The sequence below is a fragment of the Oryctolagus cuniculus genome, chromosome 3 (genome assembly GCF_051225735.1).
Source record: "Oryctolagus cuniculus isolate XC-2025 breed Fujian yellow rabbit chromosome 3, ASM5122573v1, whole genome shotgun sequence".
Classification (NCBI taxonomy): domain Eukaryota; kingdom Metazoa; phylum Chordata; class Mammalia; order Lagomorpha; family Leporidae; genus Oryctolagus; species Oryctolagus cuniculus.
The window spans coordinates 43,027,853-43,047,839 of record NC_142869.1 but is presented as its reverse complement, the minus strand read 5'-3'; the positions used below and the strand labels follow the sequence as shown (position 1 = coordinate 43,047,839).

General features: G+C 43.6%; 1 protein-coding gene across 8 annotated transcripts in view; it reads right to left on the bottom strand.

Moving 5' to 3' along the window:
* Positions 1 to 19,987, bottom strand: part of ANKRD44 (ankyrin repeat domain 44) — a 356,403-nt gene that overhangs the window by 226,914 nt on the left and 109,502 nt on the right. For all 8 annotated transcript variants that reach the window (XM_089330137.1, XM_051849306.3, XM_089330134.1 and 5 more), the window contains exon 2: positions 590 to 673. Coding sequence is in view for 5 of the 8 variants with exons in the window: in XM_051849306.3 (XP_051705266.1) it covers positions 590 to 673 (84 nt within the window). In the remaining 3 variants the exon portion in view is untranslated. The remainder of the gene's footprint in view (positions 1 to 589; positions 674 to 19,987) is intronic.

Sequence of the window (19,987 nt, the reverse complement as noted above, 5' to 3'; positions counted from 1 at the left end):
TCAACCCCTGCTGTAGGGCATGGGTTCATCTCCTTGAAAAACAAAAATAGTACATATTTTCATTCATTTCTCATTGACATTTCATATTTCCTTCAATTACCATTCATGTACACAACAACCCGCAGAAGTAACAGTACTAACTCTATTTATATTCTGATCCTTATCAGATTATCAGATCTTCTGCTACATCTGGTTGTTTAAATGTGTCCACGGACTCAAAAACTAAACAAAGAGAGAGAGAGAGAAAGGGAGTAAAGGAGGAGAATACCATTATCTTCTTAGAATTGTATCCGTGAACTATACTGATCTGCTAAAAATTAAAACAAAAATAAATAAAAAACAAATGTGTTGCTAGAAGCACATATATACTATATCACAAATTTCATTTTTTTTAAACTTTAATAACTATTTTTCAGAAGAACTGATTTCCTTTCTAACTCTCTATATTTTTTTTCATGGATTTAAAAGCAGTGTTCTGAGAAGCTGTCCATAGCTCTCACTAAATCGATAACAACAGGGTCCACAACATAGAAAGGTTAGGAGCTCGTGCTTGCCCCAAAGAGGGCAGCGAAACCCCGGCACCTCTTACCAGAGCATTCACATCTTCAGTCTTGTGGATGAGCATCCGTATCTCCTCTGGATCACCGCTGAAGATTGCCTGGACCAGTGGTGGCTGCAAACACAAGAGAATGGGAATGAGAACTATAAATACTTGATTGCATTCAGCTGCAGATGGCAAGAAGGGGCTTTGTTCCCTAAAAGTTTATTGAACAATTATCTATTGGCAGACCTACCCTTAAGAGAAGTCTAGTGGGAGAGATACTTACAAAAAGAAAGAACTAATATGCTCTAGAGGCCATGACAGTCACTCTAACCTGGGGCTATGAACTGGAGTGTAACATGTAAATCACTCCTAGATGAAACTGCCCTTGAGAGGCTCTTAAACTCTCTGTGGAAAACAACTACCAAAAATGCACTTTTGTGTGTACAATCCCTGTTGTACACTGGACTGTGTACTCCTAAAAGTCACGGATGGAAGCCTTGACCCCCAACATGGCAGTATCTGGAGACAGAGCGTTTAAGGACATAATTAAGGCTAGGTAAGCATGTAAGGACGGGGCACTAATCTGATGGACCCAGCATCCCCGCGAAGCTCTTTTCAGACCTGCACACAGAGAAGAACCAGGTGAGGACGCTGCAAAGAGGCAGCTGACCGGAAGTCAGGAAGAGAGGTCTCGGCGAAACCAACCCGATGGCGCCCGATCTCAGATTTCTAACCTCCAGACTGTGAGAAAGCACGATTCTGGTGTGTGTCCAGTTTGTGGTATTTGTGAAGGCAGCCTAAAAACACTAACACAGTCCCCTACCGTTTCACTACCTCTCATTGGCCAAAACAATCCCATTCCAAGAGGATGTTAATGGTCATGTTTCTGGTCACCTGAACACTTCTTTATCAATATTCGGAAAACTCTTGAAATCATTCCCAGTGCTTCCCATCCCTTTAGCCAACAAGCACTGTTTTAAACCTGATTACATTGATCACCTGTTTAAAGGGATGGTACCATGGTGGGTTAGGGAGCAACATGGGGATCATTACGGAGCTCTTATTGAACTCACTTGCATTAAACAAGACCCCAACATATAAAACATAAGGATCTATAAAGTGTGATGGGAACACCGTCAGAAAAGCAGCGGGCTCTGTTTGGAAATAGGATGAGAAGAGTGAACCCAGAAAAGCTTCATGGAAGACATCTTACAGAAAGAGGGAAGTGGGGCCAGCACTGTGGCTAGCAGGAAAACCTCCACCTGTAACACTGGCTGGCATCCCATAGAGGTGCCTGTGGTTCGAGTCCCAGTTGCCCCACTTCCAATCCAGCTCCCTGCTAATGCGCCTGGGAAAGCAATAGAAGATGGGCCAAGTGCTTAGGCCCTTGCACTCGTGTGGGAGACCCAGATGAAGCTCCTGGCTCCTGGCTTTGGCCTGTCCCAGTCCTGGCTGTTGTGGCCATTTAGGAAGTGAACCAGTGGATTGAAGACCATCAACCATTCTCTCTCTCTGTCTCTGTCTCGCTATAATTCTGCTTTCAAATAAATAAAAATCTTAAAAAAAAAAAAAAAAAAAGGAATGAGGGAAGGGGCACCCCAGGGAGAGAGTAGGGAGTACAGAAGTGTGGAGGAGCAAAGAATCTGACACATTAGGAACAGATATCAACCTCAGAACTACAGTGTGAGGTAAACGCAGAAAAACAGCAGTCCCCAAGGGTGACGTTGGGCTTGCCCGACTTGGCGAAGGATTTTTTTCAAAGCCAGCCACATCCTAAGCCTGTTTCCCATCTGTACTCTGGAAGTGACTGGGACCATCCCTGCCCAACTTCCTCATAGGACTATTACTAGGACCAAATGAAATAATATATAGGAAACCCCTGTAGCCATATAAACCACCCCCCAACATCCACACACAAAAGATGTCTTAGTTAAGAAATGTTTAAGAGGAGCTGGCACTCTGGCACAGCAGGTTAAGCTACTGCTTGTGCCAACACCTCACTTCTGAGGGCTAATTTGAGTTCTGGCTATGCTACTTTAGATTGGGCTTCCTGCTGAAGTGCCTAGGAAGGCAGCTGGAAGATGGCCCATGTCCTTGGGCCCCTGCCATCCATGTGCGAGACCAGGATAAAGTTCCTCTCTCCTGTCTTAGCCTGGCCTAGCCCTGGCTGTTGCAGCCATCTGGGGAATGAACCAGCGAATGCAATATCTCCCCCCTCTGTCTCTGCCTCTCTATCACTCTACTTTTCAAAGTAAATAATTCTTTAAAAAAAGAAAAGCTTAAAAATGCCAATGTGGAATGTTTAACCATTTTTTTTTTCAAACTTTAAAATACCTGGCAATTACACACACACACACACACACACACACACACACTCACAACTACCAGAAACACTTTAGTCCTAGCAGGCAACAGAGGACAGCAGATGAAATGCTGACTAGAGCAATATTCCCAGATCACTTTCCTGGGAATTCTGATCTAGTCCATCTGGGCTTGGGGGCCTACAAATCTAGATTTTTCACGTATGCTCAACTAATTTCAAACTCAGGCACAGTTGTTAGCATCACCTACCTTGACCTCTCCCTGGACTATCTACTTGAGAAATCAGAGTCCTCATTTTCCCTATAAATCTTCTGTTCTTGTCTCACCCTCCTCTTGCCTCTCTTACAGGTTTGGATGGTGTTTATTTTTAGCTTGGGGGACCAGTATAAGTATCAATAGGACACAGTCAGATTCTGTGAAGAAATACTGTATAGAAAATGCAAAATTGCAGATGAGTATTTCAATATGCCAGGAATTTATCCATGGGTTTCTCTGCTGCCACAGAAGTTTCCAGCAAATGGGTAAATACATCTCATACACACCCCAAGCTCTCTCAATTCTATTTCTTGCCAAGAAATGTGAATATTTTCTCAAACTGCCAACAACTGAGTAGCAAGAAAGAAGACTTGAAAAGAATACAAGTTTTCCACTGGCTGCTCTCCCTAGAGATAAGGAGATCTTTCCACAGTCTTGCTGGGTACCTGCTAACCAAGTCTCCAGGTTATCTCTGCCCCAAGGCAAAGAGCACATTTCATAGAAAACACAGAGTCAGACGCATATTTAAATATGGAATCTTGTTCTGTTTCTTAATTTTCCATCTGTCCATGGTCAAATGCTCATGTGTGCATTTCTGCCTTACCGAAACTTGAGAGAAATCAGACAAACCCCAACAATCACAGGACAAGTAGAGGCAGAGTCTGAGAAGGGTCTAAGATGCAAACCCAGCCCAGCAGTTAATGCATCACTAGGAAGTCACTTCAAGGGACTCAATGAGCTGAGCAAGCCCCTTGCTCATAAGTATAAGGAATGTGGACAGGTATTCTATTGCATTCAATCAGTTCTCTTACTTCTCAAGAAAGGAGTCTTCCAAGCTAAGGCTGGAATGTTCCCAAGGAGGGGTACCTGACACAGCTGCTAGGAAAGGCCACCAGCTGCATCCCTAAGAAGGTACCAGCACGGAGGGCTTCCCAAACACCTCAGGGCCAAGCTCCTTGAGACCGCTGGAAGAGAACTGTCCTGCACAGAGCTGCCAGCAGAGTGGAGTGCAGATCTTCCCAAACACCTCCGGACCTTGCGCAACCCTGTCAATGCACAGGGTTCTCCAGATCCACTGCAAAGAAGCAACTGAGCTACCACTGAAACCCTGCCAAAGCTGCAGTCACATGTGAGTGTGCACACACCACTGTGCACCTGCAAACTGACACTCAAGCACGGAGGCACAGAGATGCACACTGACTGATGTACAAACCCCTTTCACTCCCTTTGGCAGCATCTGTTCTGCCAGCTCAAAGACTTGCAGATGGACATATCTAGCGCCAACTGTGACGTGTGGCTGCCGTGACATCACTGTCTTCACAACCGTCAATCTGTACATCATGGGATTCCAAACCAGAACAGCACAGATACATGCCTTGCTTGAACAAAAGTTATGTGTTTGCACTGATATAATTCTTGAACTCAATTACGGTGACTCTTGAGCCAGTAGCATATTTCTTTAATATTATGGGTATTTCTTGCTTTTCTCCACACTCCCAAGTAAAAGATGCCCAGAGAGCACTTTGGCATTCTCTTTTGTTGAGATTTTAATCAACTGTCCAAATAAATACTTAAAAGAAATATTCGCTTTTAAAAGCTATATCTAAATATTGTCTCTATGATAGGATTTTAAGAAAGGGGGGGATATTCTAATTACACTACTTTTGCTTATAAGTATCCAGGAATTATACTGTTGACCATTAATTTGCCATCATTATAAATTTTGCAGCTTTTGCCTTAAATGCAATAATCCTTAAAAGCAAAAAGTTGGGAACAGGGTTGTGGTGCTAAAAGTTAAATCACTACCTGCAATGCTGAAATTTCATATGGGTGCCAGTTCAAGTCTCAGCTGCTCCACTTCCAATCCAACTCCCTGACAATGTGTCTGGGAAAGCAGCAGAAGATGGCCCTAAGTGTTTGGGCCCTGGACCCACATGGGAGGCCTCAATGAAGTGCCTGGCTCCTGGTTTCAGCCTGGCCCAGACCTGGCCATTTGGGGAGTGAACCAGCAGATAAAAGATAGATCTCTCTCTCCCTCTCTCTTCTCTCTGTACCTCTGCCTTTCAAATACATAAAATAAATATTTAAAAAATAATTCTAAAAAAAGCAAAAAGTGTTTCCCACACAAGAGTAGAGTCCTAAGCCTTAACATATTTGGGTACAGTCGTCCCCCTGCCCCTTGATCTAAGTTTCACTTTCTGTAGCTTTAGTTACCTGTGACCAAACACAGTCTAAAATTATTAAGTGGAAAATTCCAAAGACAAGCAATTAATAAACTTTAAATTTCTTATTCTGAGAAGCATGATGATACCTTGTGCCCTCCCATTCCATCTGCCCCGGCTGTGTATCAGCCCTTTGTTCAGAGTGTGCACACTGAGAGCGCTACCTCCTCATTAGTAGCTTAGCAGCCATCCCGGTTATCACACCAACTATTGAGGTTTCACAGTGCTTGTGTTCAGGTAACCTTTTTAACCTTTACTGTACTTACTAATAGTCCCAAAGTACAAGGGAAGTGTCACAGGCCATTTTCTTACAGTATTTTGTTACAGTTGCTCTATTTTATTAGTAGTACCGTCACTTATCTCTTACCATGACTAATTTATAAATTCAACTCTATCATAGATGTGAAGGTACTTCAAAAAGTTCATGGAAAATGGAATTTAAATGTTTATTTTGGTACCAAAAAAAATCTTGAAACCCATGCATAGTTTTTGCTTAATACACATTTTCCACAAACTTATTGAAACACTCTCCAATGTAGAAGGGGGAAAATAGAATATATATGATTCAGTACTATGTGCAATTTTAAGCATTCACTAGGGCTCTTGGAATTTATCCCCTGCAGACAAGGAGAGACAACTATATTTGCTTTTGAAATGTCACACATTTCAGCACTAGCAACACAAGAGGAGTATGGGGTGCTTTGCCTGCAATAGAGTACAAAGTTGAATAAACATGACATAAGAAGGTTAAAATTGTGAAAAACAGAGAGTGGCAGAAAAAACAAAGACATTCAGATATGATGAAATCATGAAACATGCTTTCCTAAAGAAATCTAAATTCTTAAGAAAGATACAGAATTATTACAACTTCAATTATATAATTTTCTCAGTATGCTGTCTACTAGAAATGATTGCTGTGCACTATGCCTACTGACACAGACCCTTGAGTAGATTCAGAAGGCAGAAGGATACTCTCAGAAGGATACTTCGCAGACCTAATTTACCAATGGCACAAGCAGGATTTGCTATTCGGATGGGACTTGTGCTTGTCTTTCATCATCACCAACTACCAGCCCCCTATCAACTTTCACAGAAGAGTTGACAGCTGTTTTCTAGAAGTGACTGTTTGTCAAGCTGATGACATCTGACCCTTCTAAGTTAGAAATACAGGCGACCCCTTTAAGTGTTATTGTGAATCCACTGACACTAGGAACTGAAACCTTACCAATCACAAAATCGCTTTCTCCATCCACCTGCCTTATCAGCCCATGCAGTGCAACATTTTCCATTTCTATTCTCACTCTTTGAAAACAAACTTGGAAAATATCTTGATTTCTAAAAATAAGACACTAAATCAAATATGTAGCAGCAATAGAACAGCAGTCTCAAACTTCGAAGCAGAATTGCAATTCCACTAGGGGGAGCAAGATGGTAATGCGTCACCTGGGAGATAAGAGTAACAGCTCAGGTTGTGTAATTAAGGAAGAAGTAAAGTAGTTGAAGGAGCCACTTTCTTCCAAATATAAAAGAATCCAGGTTTCCGAGACTTATTGGTAGAAAGGAAATAGACACATAGACATACACACACACGCACGCACGCACGCATGTAAGTATACAAAAAACACTAAACCCAGTTTCCTGTTGATCCCTATAGTGGTTAGGAAATAAGAATAAAGCTATTTAAAACCCAAATGGTGGGCCGGCGCCGCGGCTCACTAGGCTAATCCTCCGCCTAGCGGCGCCGGCACACCGGGTTCTAGTCCCGGTCGGGGCGCCGGATTCTGTCCCGGTTGCCCCTCTTCCAGGCCAGCTCTCTGCTGTGGCTAGGGAGTGCAGTGGAGGATGGCCCAGGTGCTTGGGCCCTGCACCCCATGGGAGACCAGGAAAAGCACCTGGCTCCTGGCTCCTGCCATCGGATCAGCGCGGTGCGCCGGCCGCAGCGCGCCGGCCGCGGCGGCCATTGGAGGGTGAACCAACGGCAAAGGAAGACCTTTCTCTCTGTCTCTCTCTCTCTCACTGTCCACTCTGCCTGTCAAAAAAATAAAAAATAAAAAAAACCCAAATGGTAAAGTATCATTTGTATCATCTGAAAAATCCAATTCAATTATTACCTCAAGTCACTGAAGAATATGTGACCAGTGGCATGAGGCATGCCATTCTTCCAAGAATAAAGCCTATTTAGGTTCTCTGGGAAGAGTTCAGCTAGGGTGCAATATGCACTCCACGCTGTAGTGAAGACATCAGTTCACTCTATCCTTGCCCCCCCAGTCTCCCAAAATGCTCTAATGAAACCACCAACTTGACTTTTGCTAAAAGCACTGTAGAGTGCACTTCCATTTCCCTCTGCCGGAGCTGTATGTCCTTCACTAATACATGGGCTTTGGAGGACAAGCTGAGTGAGAGACCGTCAGTGAGAATCAGCAATGCTGATGCTCCAGCATTTTGTTTCCAATCCTGATATGCTGTTTGTCTTTTTCTAATTTGATTGGGTAATTAAAGACTCTAAGTCTAAATGAAAACATCTTGTATTCTCATCAGCACTGGGTATTGGGAATCAATCAATAGGCAAGAGGGAGAAAAACGATATTCTTAAACATCTGTGCATACCTGAGCATTCGGAGCAGAGCACAGATGGCAGGATGCTATTATTAGCTAGTAGCTGATGCAGCAATAATCAGAACGTAAGAAACCATCAACTTCCAAGAACAAGCTGAAGCACTTCATTGGGTAACAACCGGTTTTTGGATGAGGCAGCGCTTACATTTTGCAAAATGATAATAAAAATTTGTTCGAGTCACTAGATTTAATGGACAAAACTTGTTGCTCCGTGATCTGCTGCAAGGGTGCCATTAAGTACTTCCTGAATATAGAGCACTCTTCATTTGGGGAGAAGTTCACTCCATCACAGAAAGATAATGATGAACATAAAATCAAAATATTTCTCTTGAACACCAAAAGATCTATACCAAGTATCCTGTGTCCTTGTAAACATTTTTTGAAAAATCAGAGAGGCAAGACTGCATGTTTGAAAATGTCTCCCACAGGCTATGCTGTAGAGTAAACATCTGTAATTCCAGATATTAAAGAAAACCAAAATGGCATAAAATTCTAAGTAACAGTAGGCTCTCTACAAGTAGCTATCTGTTCACTCCATACTTAAACATTGTGAAAAAATAAATACATTTAGTGAGAAAAAGCAGAAAATAAGTTTATTATCTAACCATTTCCAAAATGAAAATAAATACAAAACACAGAATAATAGTTATTCAAGAACCAATTGGCCTTTTTGAAACATTCACTTCTTTTGTTGTTCCTTCCTTTCCTAGTCCTTCTTGGCTATATTTCTGTTCCTTAATTCTACTTATTAGCATTTCCACCAGAAGATACTGACCAGAGCTGAAACAAAACTCAAGAACGCCAACAGGGCTTCTCGTTACTCAAAAGGGTTGGGTAAAAGGAAACGAGGAAACAACAGTGTCAGTTACATTGAAATCTAGAGCCAATATTGCTTTTGACTAAGCTCTCTTTTGTTTTTCCATAGTAGGTAGATCAATGCTATAATAGCAGGTTGATCTGGAATTAAACCTATAAAATGGGGCTATGCTAGCTGTATGACAAGATGCATTTAAGAAATGACATAAAAGGACTTGGCATTTAATCTAGCAGTTGAGTCGCTGATTAAGATCTGAGTCCTACATTGCAGAAACTGAGTTTGTCACCCAACTCCAGCTCCTGATTCATTTCCTGCTAATGCAGACTTTAGGGAGTAGCAGTGATGGCCCAAATAACTGGGTTCCTGCCATCCACATGGGAGACCTGGTTTGAGTTCCCAGTTCCTGGCTTCAGCCCATACCCAGATGTTGCTGGCATCTGGGGAGTGAATGAGCAGAGGAGCATTTCACTAGCTCTCTCTCTCACTTCCATTTTCCTTCTCAAATAAATAGAAATGACATAATACATGCAACAGCCCCCTGTACAGGGCCAGATGCCTAGTGTGCATGTAGGAAAAGTAGTGATTAATGTAGACTCTGAGACAACAAACTCAAAACCCTTCACTGCCAAGTACATTTATGTCCATTTTACAGAAGGAAAAACAAAGTATCATAAAAAATTACAGAGCAAAATAATCAGCTGATGGTTATAATTATTTTTTTAAGATTTATTTATTTGAAAGGTAGAGTTACAGGAGAGAGAGAGAGACAGAGACAGAGAGAAAGAGAAAATCTTCCATCCACTGGTTCATTCCCCAAATGGCTGCAATGGCCGCAGCTGGGCCAGTTTGAAGCCAGGAGCTTCTTGCAGGTCTGCCACATTGGTGCAAGGGCCCAAGGACCTGGGCCATCTTCTGCTGCTTTCCCAGGCCAATCCAGCAGGGAGTTGGATTGGAAGTGAAGTAGCCGGGACTCAAAATGGCGCCCACATGGGATGCCAGCAGCTTTACCCACTACGCCCTAGTGCCAGCCCCTATAACACATTCCCTACCATCCTAAGGCAGGGGGACTCACCAGAAAGGGAAAAGAGAGTTTACAGATGAACAAAACCAATGCAAGCTAATTTGGTCTTTGTTATACTGGAAAACCTCAAAAACTATTACATCTTCTCTGTCCCCAGAAGTCTAATCTATGAAACCAAACAGCAACTCACTGAAATAATACATCATCTCCTTTTCACTCACCAAAACATGTCATATACTCATGCCTATTTGATGAGATAGGATGTGGAAAATTTTACTAAAGGTATCACAAACATCTATACATATGCCTTCTGTTATGATCCCTTGTGTTTGGCGCTGCAAAGGAGTCGGCTGATTTGCCTATTAATGGCAAAGTTGAGATTAGAACTCAGTTTTCCTGATTCTCCCACGTCAGTATTTTTTCCTTACAAGTCATGCTTATGATACACAATATATAAAATTCATGATTAGAAAGTCAGCCTTAACATACTTCCAATGAAGAAACAGTATACGCTTTATAGCCCACTGAGGACAAAAGCTATCATACATAATATATATTATCTCTACATGTGCACACTGAATATTAACTGATGTGAATATGTACATTTCTAGATATAATTATTCTCAACAAAATGCCTAACAACCAGACACCCTTACCAAAGACAGAAAAACAATGGGCTATAATCTCTCAGTGCAAAAGGGCTCCGTGTGGGTGTGAGTTACAAGAAAAATGGAGAACTAGACATTAAGCCCAATTTTGAAAAAAGACTGGAGTAAATCTCTCATGTTTGGAGAATAATCGAAGATGAAGTCAGAAAAGTGAGTTGCTGGGTAGAGGGAGCACCATGCCAGCATAATGAGCTTTAACCTGATCTTGTGGACAAACAGGAACTGAGGTCTTGAGCTAAAGAGAGGAATGGAGTTGTTGCAAGCATTGAATCTGGCCACAATGGGCACAAAACATCGGAGTCGGAGACCCAGCTGGAAGACTACTGCCGAGATCCAAGCCATCACACGCAAGAGCTGCCTGAGTCTCCTTATCACTGGCTCCCCGGGCACTGCTGACAGGGATGGAGTGGAAACAGCAGATACTGCTTCCAGTTCTTTGATGTCTGCTCTATTCCTGGATGCAAGTTTGGCTCAGCATCTTGGCCACTTTTCTTCACTCTTTATATATAGCCCAAACCTCCTGCCTCCGTGCCACCAATGTTTCCAGGTGAAATCGAGGTTACTTCCTTTCATTCTGGAACAGTTCCATCCCCTCCCAAACTCCCCCCCCCCACCACCACACACACAGAGAACTTCTGTGGATGTAAGCTCTGTTTTGTCAGACTTGTCACTTGATCACTGGATTTAAATCATAACATTTCAAAAATAGGCCACGTCCATAAAGAGAAAAGCAAAGCAAAACAAGGCAGGCAGGCCTTGCCAAGTGCCATATTTTCATTGGGATCTGCTGCCAACCACCCACATCTTTTTTCACTCTGTCTAGTTTCAAACGGCTGGAGATCAAATCTAAACTTTAGCTAAGTTAATTAAGTAGTGTTGGGGAGTTTAAGGAAAGCTAATTTAAGAAAGAACACAGTGGATCTAAGAAGTTAGTTCACATAGAATACTTAAATCAATGTAGTTTTACCGAAACAAAACTATATACTCTGCAAAAATATATGTGTGCGTGTGTTTCTACAACAGCTTCCTGTTTTTGAAAAATTGTAATGAAACTTTTATTTCCTATTATAGTTTTGGTTACATTCTTTGTATAACTATATCTTATATTTGAAATGATGAATGCTATGATAAGTGATTTCATAATGCTAATCAATATAAACCATTTTAGTTATCTTTGTGAAAAAAAAATTACATGGCCAGATGATTTTCAGAACTATACTTGTATTCAGTATAATTTTTGTCCAGAAATAAAAATATTTCATTTCTACAAGGCTTTGTAAGACATAACTTTTTATTCATACCAAGTAAGTATATCCTTATAAAAGGGCAACAACAAAAAAATATTCCTTGAAAAGTACACTAGAGGGGCCAGCACTGTGGCACAGTAGGGTGATCCTTTGCCTGAGGTGCCAGCATCCCATAGGGGTGTCAGTTCTAGTCCTGGCTGCTCCTCTTCTAATCCAGCTCTCTGCTGAGGCCTGGGAAAGAGTAGAAGGTGGCCCAAGTGCTTGGACCCCTGCACCCATGTGAGAGACTCAGAAGAAGATCCTGGCTCCTAGCTTTGGTTCGGCCCAGCTCCAGCCATTGCAGCTATTTGGAGAGTGAATCAACAGATGGAAGATCTTTTTTTTCTCTGCCTCTCTCTCTCACTGTCTGTAACTTGACCTCTCAAATAAATTAAAAAAAAAAAAAAAGGATGCAAGAAAATGATAACTATAGTAATATTTTCTTGTAGTCTCAAGAATTAATAACTTTTTGAGAGAGTCTCAGAAATCAGGAGCTAAATAAAGCAAACCAAAGTCCTTTTAAAACAATTTAAAATCGGCCGGCGCCACGGCTCACTAGGCTAATCCTCCACCTTGCAGCGCCGGAACACTGGGTTCTAGTCCCAGTCGGGGCACCAGATTCTGTCCCGGTTGCCCCTCTTTCAGGCCAGCTCTCTGCTGTGGCCAGGGAGTGCAGTGGAGGATGGCCCAAGTCCTTGGGCCCTGCACCCCATGGGAGACCAGGAGAAGTACCTGGCTCCTGCCATCAGATCAGTGCGGTGCGCTGGCCGCAGCGGCCATTGGAGGGTGAACCAACGGCAAAGGAAGACCTTTCTCTCTGTCTCTCTCTCTCACTGTCCACTCTGCCTGTCAAAAAAAAATTTTTAAATCAACACATAGAGGGGCCGGCGCTGTGGCACAGCAGGTTAAAGCCGCAGCCTGCAGCGCCGGCAATCATATGGGCACCGGTTTGAGTCTCTGCTGCTCCACTTCGATTCAGCTCTCTGCTACGGCCTGAGAAGATAGAAGATGGCTCAGGTCCTGGGGCCCCTGCACCCATGTAGGAGACCTGGACGAAGCTCCTGGCTTCTGGCTTCAGATCAGATCAGCTCTGGCCGTTGCGGTCATTCGGAGAGTGAACTAGTGGATGGAAGACCTCTCTCTGGCTCTACCTCTCTCTGTAACTTTTTCAAATAAATTAATAAATCTTTAAAAAAAAATAAAATCAACATGTAGAAATAGAGGATACTCATCAGAAAGGTGGCAATTTTTTGCTCTCTCTGAAGGAGCTAGAACTATCATACATGACATAAATGCATTCACTTGGTTGCATAGATTAATGACTCCAGCAACTCTAAATTGGATTTGTCTAAAATTTGTTAGAGGGGTTGGCTTCGTGGTGTAATAGATTAAGTCACTGCCTGCAACATCGGCATCTCATATGGGTGCTCGTTTGTGTCCTGGCTTCACTTCTGATTCAGCCCCTGCAAAATGGTCTGGGAAAAGCAGCAGAAGATGGCCCAAGTCCTTGGGCCCCTGCACCCATGTGGGAGATCTGGATGAAGCCCCTGGCTTCAGCCTGGCTCAGCCCTGACTACTGTACCACTTGGGGAGTGAACCAGTAGATGAAATATTGATCTCTCTGTCTTTCCATCTATTCCTCTATGTCCATAACTCTTTCAAATAAATAAATAAATCCTTTTTAAAAATAAAATTTGTTAGAAACTGATTATTTCAATACACCAGCAAGCCACTTCTTACACAACCGAATCTTTCCAAAGCCCATGACAACTTCCCTTTAAATTCTATCCTTCCTTTCGGCAGTTATTTTTCTTTGAACTGCATGTGCTTTTTTTTGGAAAGAGAGACAACAATTAAACTCTCACCACATCTCAGTGAGGGGGGGAGGCGGGGATTAGGGACCTGTGCAAAACTGAGTCACCTTCCTGGCCCTGGGTGTTCTAAGCACTCTCAAATCTAAGGCAGGGAGTTGACCAACATCGGGAACAGTCTCTTTCTGAGGTAACTGGCAGGTCCCCTACTACCCACAAAAACCAGGGAAGTCACGGGCAGTGCAAATCCAATAATGAACCGGCTCCTCTCAGTGGAGTCTTCCAGGAAGCATCTTCTCAATGTCCCCGATGTCCCCAGCCAAGATCATGGCGAGGGCGTTCCGTGACAGATGTCAAAGGGAAATGATAAGGCAACAGGAAAGGAGAGGAGCCTAAGAGACTGAAAAACATTAGATAATATAAAATGGGAAATTTCACAAAAAAGGACATTTCCTCTCAGAGATCCAACCCAGTTCATATCTTCTTTATTTCTCTAAACACTGCCCACCTCAAACAAGAGAAGACAGATAGGTTCTCTAAAAGTTAATCTCATACGTTTCCAATAACAACACTGAATTCAATTCAACAAAGCGTTACCAAGCATAAGAAATCCACACGCTGCAATGTGTGAATGATGGAGTTACCAAGGTGTAACAGGAAGCTGACACGCATGTAAGGCTAAAGCATGCGGCAGACACAAGGAGAAAGACATGAAGAAGGGAAATCACATCCGGCCTCCTGAAAGAAACAGGCTTTGAGATGAAGTTGAGGGGCCAGTGTGGTGGCGCAGTGGTGGAAGCCACTGCCTGATACGCCATATGAGCGCCGGTTCCAGTCCCAGCTGCTTCATCCAATCCAGTTCCCTGTTAATGCACCTGGGAAAGCAGCAGAGGATGGCCCCAGTGCTAGCCCCTGCACCCATGTGGGAGACCCAGATGGAGTTCCAGGCTCCTAGCTAAGCCCTGGCCCAGGCCTGGCTGTTGCAGCCATTTGGGGAGTGAACCAGCAGATGGAAGCTCTATCTACCCAATTAGTGCTTTCACGTGCGTTCTCTCTCTCTCTATCTCTCTCGCTCCCTCCCACCTTCCCTCCCTTCCTACCACCCTGTCTCCCCTTATAATTCTGCCTTCCAAGTAAATAAAACGAATCTTAACAAATTATAAAACAACAACAACAAAGAAATGAAGCTGAAGACTGGAGAGAATTTGAACAGGTAGAGATAGACGGTTTCGGGAAGGGAATGTCCCTTCTTGGCACAGAACAGATGCTGGGAACAGCAGACATGCAGAGGGAACAGTTTTCTCCAACTGAAGCATGAGAGACGCTGAGAAAACCAGGACATGGACAGGGATCATATCACAGAAGGCCTTGAATGCCAGGTAAAGAAATGTGGACTCTCGTGGAGAACTGGGGAGCCACAGATGGTTTCTGAGCAAAGGAGCAACCTAAGGGGCTGTGCTTTAGAACAATTATTCTGCAAAAGGATGACCTGAAGGCAAAGACTGCAATGGTACAAGCTGGGAGACTACAGCAACAGTCTGGGGGAGAGGGCCTGTGAGCACAGGGTCCCTCAGCTGTGACGGGAAGCACTCTTGGGGTGGCTGAGATGTGGATCTAAAATGAACCATCCTCGCTTTTGGTGTAGCAAGGGCGAGCCCCCTGAGCCGTGCTCCCTGCATTCAAAAGACTCTCACCAACTCCCTCTGCAGGAGGCAGGGCTCTCTAGAGCAGCATGCCCCGGCCATAAACTGCCTTTCTTCATTTTCCACTTGTGCAAGCCCCCGTGGTTGCCTACCACACTCTCTTCCGCCTGGGGTCTGCAGTCAGCTAGCATCCTGCATCTGCACAGCCCGCTGCGCCTCTCCCCGCCCTACCACGGAAACCGGAGCTCCAAGGCTCTCAGTTTTGCTGTTAACTTTACAGTGTGGGTTTGAGTAAGAAGAAACCTTCTCCTCAAGTCATGAGAAAACACAAAGCCTATCTTCACATCATGGAGTGAAAGAACGAAACAACACAAGTATACCGAACCCAAGTATAATTCTCTCTTTTTACTTCCTTATCTGTATTATCTAGCTCTAAATTTTAGTCAGGGTATAAAACTCGTTTCTTTTCAATCATGCAAAGTTTGCAAAACAGGAAGAAGCGTTACAGGAAATGGACTTTCTGAAGTATCAAAGTCCCTGTGAGTTTACTCTGTGTATTTGCTGGGTTTTAATCTTAGCAGTCCTCGTATTCCAACAACACAAGGACAGGCTTAAAAAAAAATCCAATAACCTTTCCCACCATCAATATTAACAGCCTCACGTGTATTTTTTCTCTATGTTCCTGTGGATATACACACACAGGGGCGGGCATCTGGCCCAGACACTGGTTAAGATGCCCCAGTCTCATGCCTGGGTTCAATTCCTGGCTCTGGCTCCTGACTCCATCTTCCTCCTACTAACACAGACCCTGAGAAGCAGTGGTGATGGCGTAAGCAGCTGGGTTCCTGCCACGCACATGGGGCTGAGTTCCCAGCTGCAGTCTTCAGCCTGGCACAGTACTGGCCATTGTGGACACCTGCAGAGTGAACCAGTGAATGGGGCTCTCACACTCTCTCCCGTTTTCTTTTTCTCCTCTCAAATAGAGATTTTAAAAATAAACAAACAGAAAAAAAACCTTCAAGTTTTAAAAAACAGATATACAGATAAATCAAATTCTTATGACAAAAATGGGATTTTACTCATTCCATTTCTTTCCATTTTCAAGAATATAATAGTATCTCAAGGATACCTCCCAAGTCAGCAGCTAAAGGATGAACCCGTTGGTTTTACTAGCTATGCAATGTTCCATAACACAGGTATATCCTAACATATTCAACTGTGCTCCTAGAGATGGGAATCCAGGTTGTCGGTTTTGCCACAGCACATAAGCCTCTACCCGGACCTATCCTGGCCAACATGTCACACAGAGAAGCACTAGCACGCTAAAGGCACCGAGTACCTACAGTGTGCTATTTTTATGAAATATGCAAAGAACTGTGTGACACAGTCCTTCCCTCAGAGTCCGCCAACTGTGACTGGGGAAATAAGCCTAAGCCACACACAAACAATTCAACTGGGTGAGACAGTATGCAACTGTGCTCCACAGACTCTAGCAGACAGATGCCAAGTTTCCTTTCCTGCTGCACAATGACATATTAGGGAGCCAGCCGGGAGGTCGCCTTGCCCTAGTACTCCTGGAGACTTCTTTTTTTTTTTTTTTTTTTTAAGATTTATTTGAAAGTCAGAGTTCCACAGAGAGAGGAGAGGCAGAGAGAGAGAGAGAGGTCTTCCATCCAATGGTTCACCCTCCAACTGGCCGCAATGGCTGGAGCTATGCCGATCCGAAGCCAGCAGCCAGGAGCTTCTTCCAGGTCTCCTATGTAGGTGCAAGAGACCAAGGACTTGGGCCATCTTCTACTGCTTTCCCAGGCCATAGCAGAGACCTGGATCAGAAGAGGACCAGCCAGGACTAGAACCGGTGCCCATACGGGATGCCGGCGCTTCAGGCCAAGGCGTTAACCTACTGTGCCACAGCGCTGGCCCCCCTAGAGACTTCTTGGTTTAGAAAAAGAGGGACAGAATGGTCGATGAAGCCAGAGTGATGTCTGTACAGCAGGCAGGGCCTGCACAAATCCTAGGAATGGACTAAACTGATGGAGACAAAACTGCACTTTGGAGAGACAAATGAGCCAGGGCACACTGCCGACATCAGACACATACATGTTCAAGAGACTGACAATAAGCAGTCCAGTCTCCAAGTCACTGCCTCTCCTAACACCATCCTTTCAGTATTGCTCCCACCCCCATGCAGGATCTTCAAGACATAAAAGAATCCCAGGCTTTGAGGCCACAGAGCATTATACTAACACTGATTTAAACTGCACTTCTTGCAGCATTAAAGACACCCTCAAAGCTCTCTCCTCCCTATCCTTCCCATGCCCCATTCCAACCACTGCCAAAACATGCACACACACACAACACACATACACAGAGGCAATGCACATGCACACATATGCACATAGCACATATACACGTGTGTGTGAGAGCACACACACCATCTTGTTCTGCGCCCTTCAACAACAGTGGTCATTTAAGCTGTTCCTGACCATATGGAAAATAACAGAGGGAATGATGATGTGGAAGACATTATAACCTAACCAAAAAACCTGAGTTCTTCTGATAGTCAAAACCCTTGTTGTAGTGTTGACATGGATAGTTACTGCAGTGTTGGTCTTTCCTTCTATGTTGCAATAAAGTTTGCAACTTATCCAAATCTATTTAAATATGAAACCTACTTAATAACATGTTTTAAACTTTATCAAGGGGTAAGTAGGACTTGAGAGCTTTATTATGCCCTGATACTAAATATAAGTAACTCTGTGAGAAAGTTTTGAAAACAAATTAGACATAAGTAAATTAATCTGCTTTTTATCTCAAAGACTGAGGGGCGCCACAGAGAACTTTATGAGTCTCTTTTTTTCACTACCCCTCCCAGTCTAAATTTAACTTAACATATTTTTTAAACATTAGGAAAACAAGATTCACTCCCAGGATGTTAACTTGAATGCCAAGTTTAAAGACATAATTTTGACAGTCACGCTGCAGAAAATAAGGGCTTTTAAGAAAGTTTAAATCAAACCTGATTTGCTTCTTAAATTTCTGTTCAGCGGTAGAATTTCCACAAACACCCTTGACCTCTGTTGCACCAGCCCAACCACAAAGGCAACTGAGGTCTGAGGCCAGTATCATGGAGGTTGGCCCCTTTCTCGGTGACTCCACACTCGTCCCACCAACACTCCCCTTGACATGGGTCCAAATGGTGGGGAGACCCATTATGCCTTCACACATTCCAACTAGATTTAGGAATCTGCACTACACACGTCCGTCAAAACTCTCAGCACGTGTTACCCAGTCAACATGCAACATTTCAGCAGTTTGGAAGTGCACGACATGATCACAGCTCTTTGGAGATCGCGGTTCCATGGTCCTGACTAGGAGTGACTCACAGCTGCCCTTCCACTACACAGGGACAGAACTAGGTTTGGCTGAGGCAGTAAAACCAAAGTCTCTTGTGATGAAAATGACCTGCCCAGACATGCTGAGGCCTGATCTCTCTGCGAGAGAATTCTAAACGTACTAGGCATGGTATAACTACATTTTGCCTCGTGAATCATGACCAATCAAAGTCAAAACAAAGCCACTGAGGGAAGTGGAAGTGAATTATCTGAGGAGCCAGGAGACCTGGGTTTCGTCTAGCCTTGATCAACAGGTGTTATACAACTGAGGGCAAGTCACAAAGCTAACAGACACCTCTGCTTCCTCATGAGAAAAGACGGGTTCAAACTGATCAAGTCCCCAACAACAAGAAGAGAGAAGGTAAGATTCCATGAGGAAAAACTCCACCCAGGGACCTAGGCCACGGTGGGCTCGCTCTGGCAGAACAGCAGGGAGAACCCAGCATGTTGCCCACATCAGGCAAAGTGCCAGATCCATTTGTTCAGAAGTGATCCAGGCTGGGGATGTGTGCCCCCTCCAGAGCTAAATGAGTACAGAAGAAATTTGGTTAATGGTTCTCCACTGAATTTGCATACCAGAATCCCCTGGGAAACTGAGTGCCACCCCAAGGAGCCTGACATGGTGTGTGAGAAACAAAACTCCTAGTAGACATGGAACAGACTTTCCAAGTGACTGCTCCTCACACATGCAGTAATGAACATGATCTTCAGTATCTACACCTTGGAACTGTCACAGCTCTGGGGCAGGCATCGTGAAGCATGGGGATGAGCCACCACATCCTGTGTCAGAGCACTGGTTTGAGCTCTAGCTAATACACGCCCAATTCAGCTTCCTGCTAATGTGCCTGAGAAGGCAGTGGATCCCTGCCACCGCTGTGGGAGACCCAGAGGGAGTGCCTGGCTTTGGCCTGGCCCAGCCCAGCTGTTGTAGACATCTGGGGGATGAACCAGTGGATGAATTATCTCCGTCTCTGTTACTCCGTCAAATAAATAAAAAATAAATATTTGAAAAGAGAAATATTACACTTTTGACTCCACAATCCCACTTTAGGGAAGCTATGCTGCAGAAATGAGATTTTCAGGCAATTTTCATATAAGGATGTTCATAGCAACACTACTCATGGTAGCAAAGTTTAAAATGAACCAGTGCCAAAGCAAGGGAAGTATTAAACAAGCTTTAAGATATAAACCCAAAAATGATACAAGTGTACAATTGGCCAACAAGCATATTAAAAGATGACTAAGATCTTCAGTCATTAGAAAATGCAAATCAAAACCACAGTGAAATATGACTTCATACACTGAATAGCTAAAACAAACAAAAACTTAAGTGTTGACAAGGACATAAAGAAATTGCAACACCACTGACCAGAACATAAAATACTAC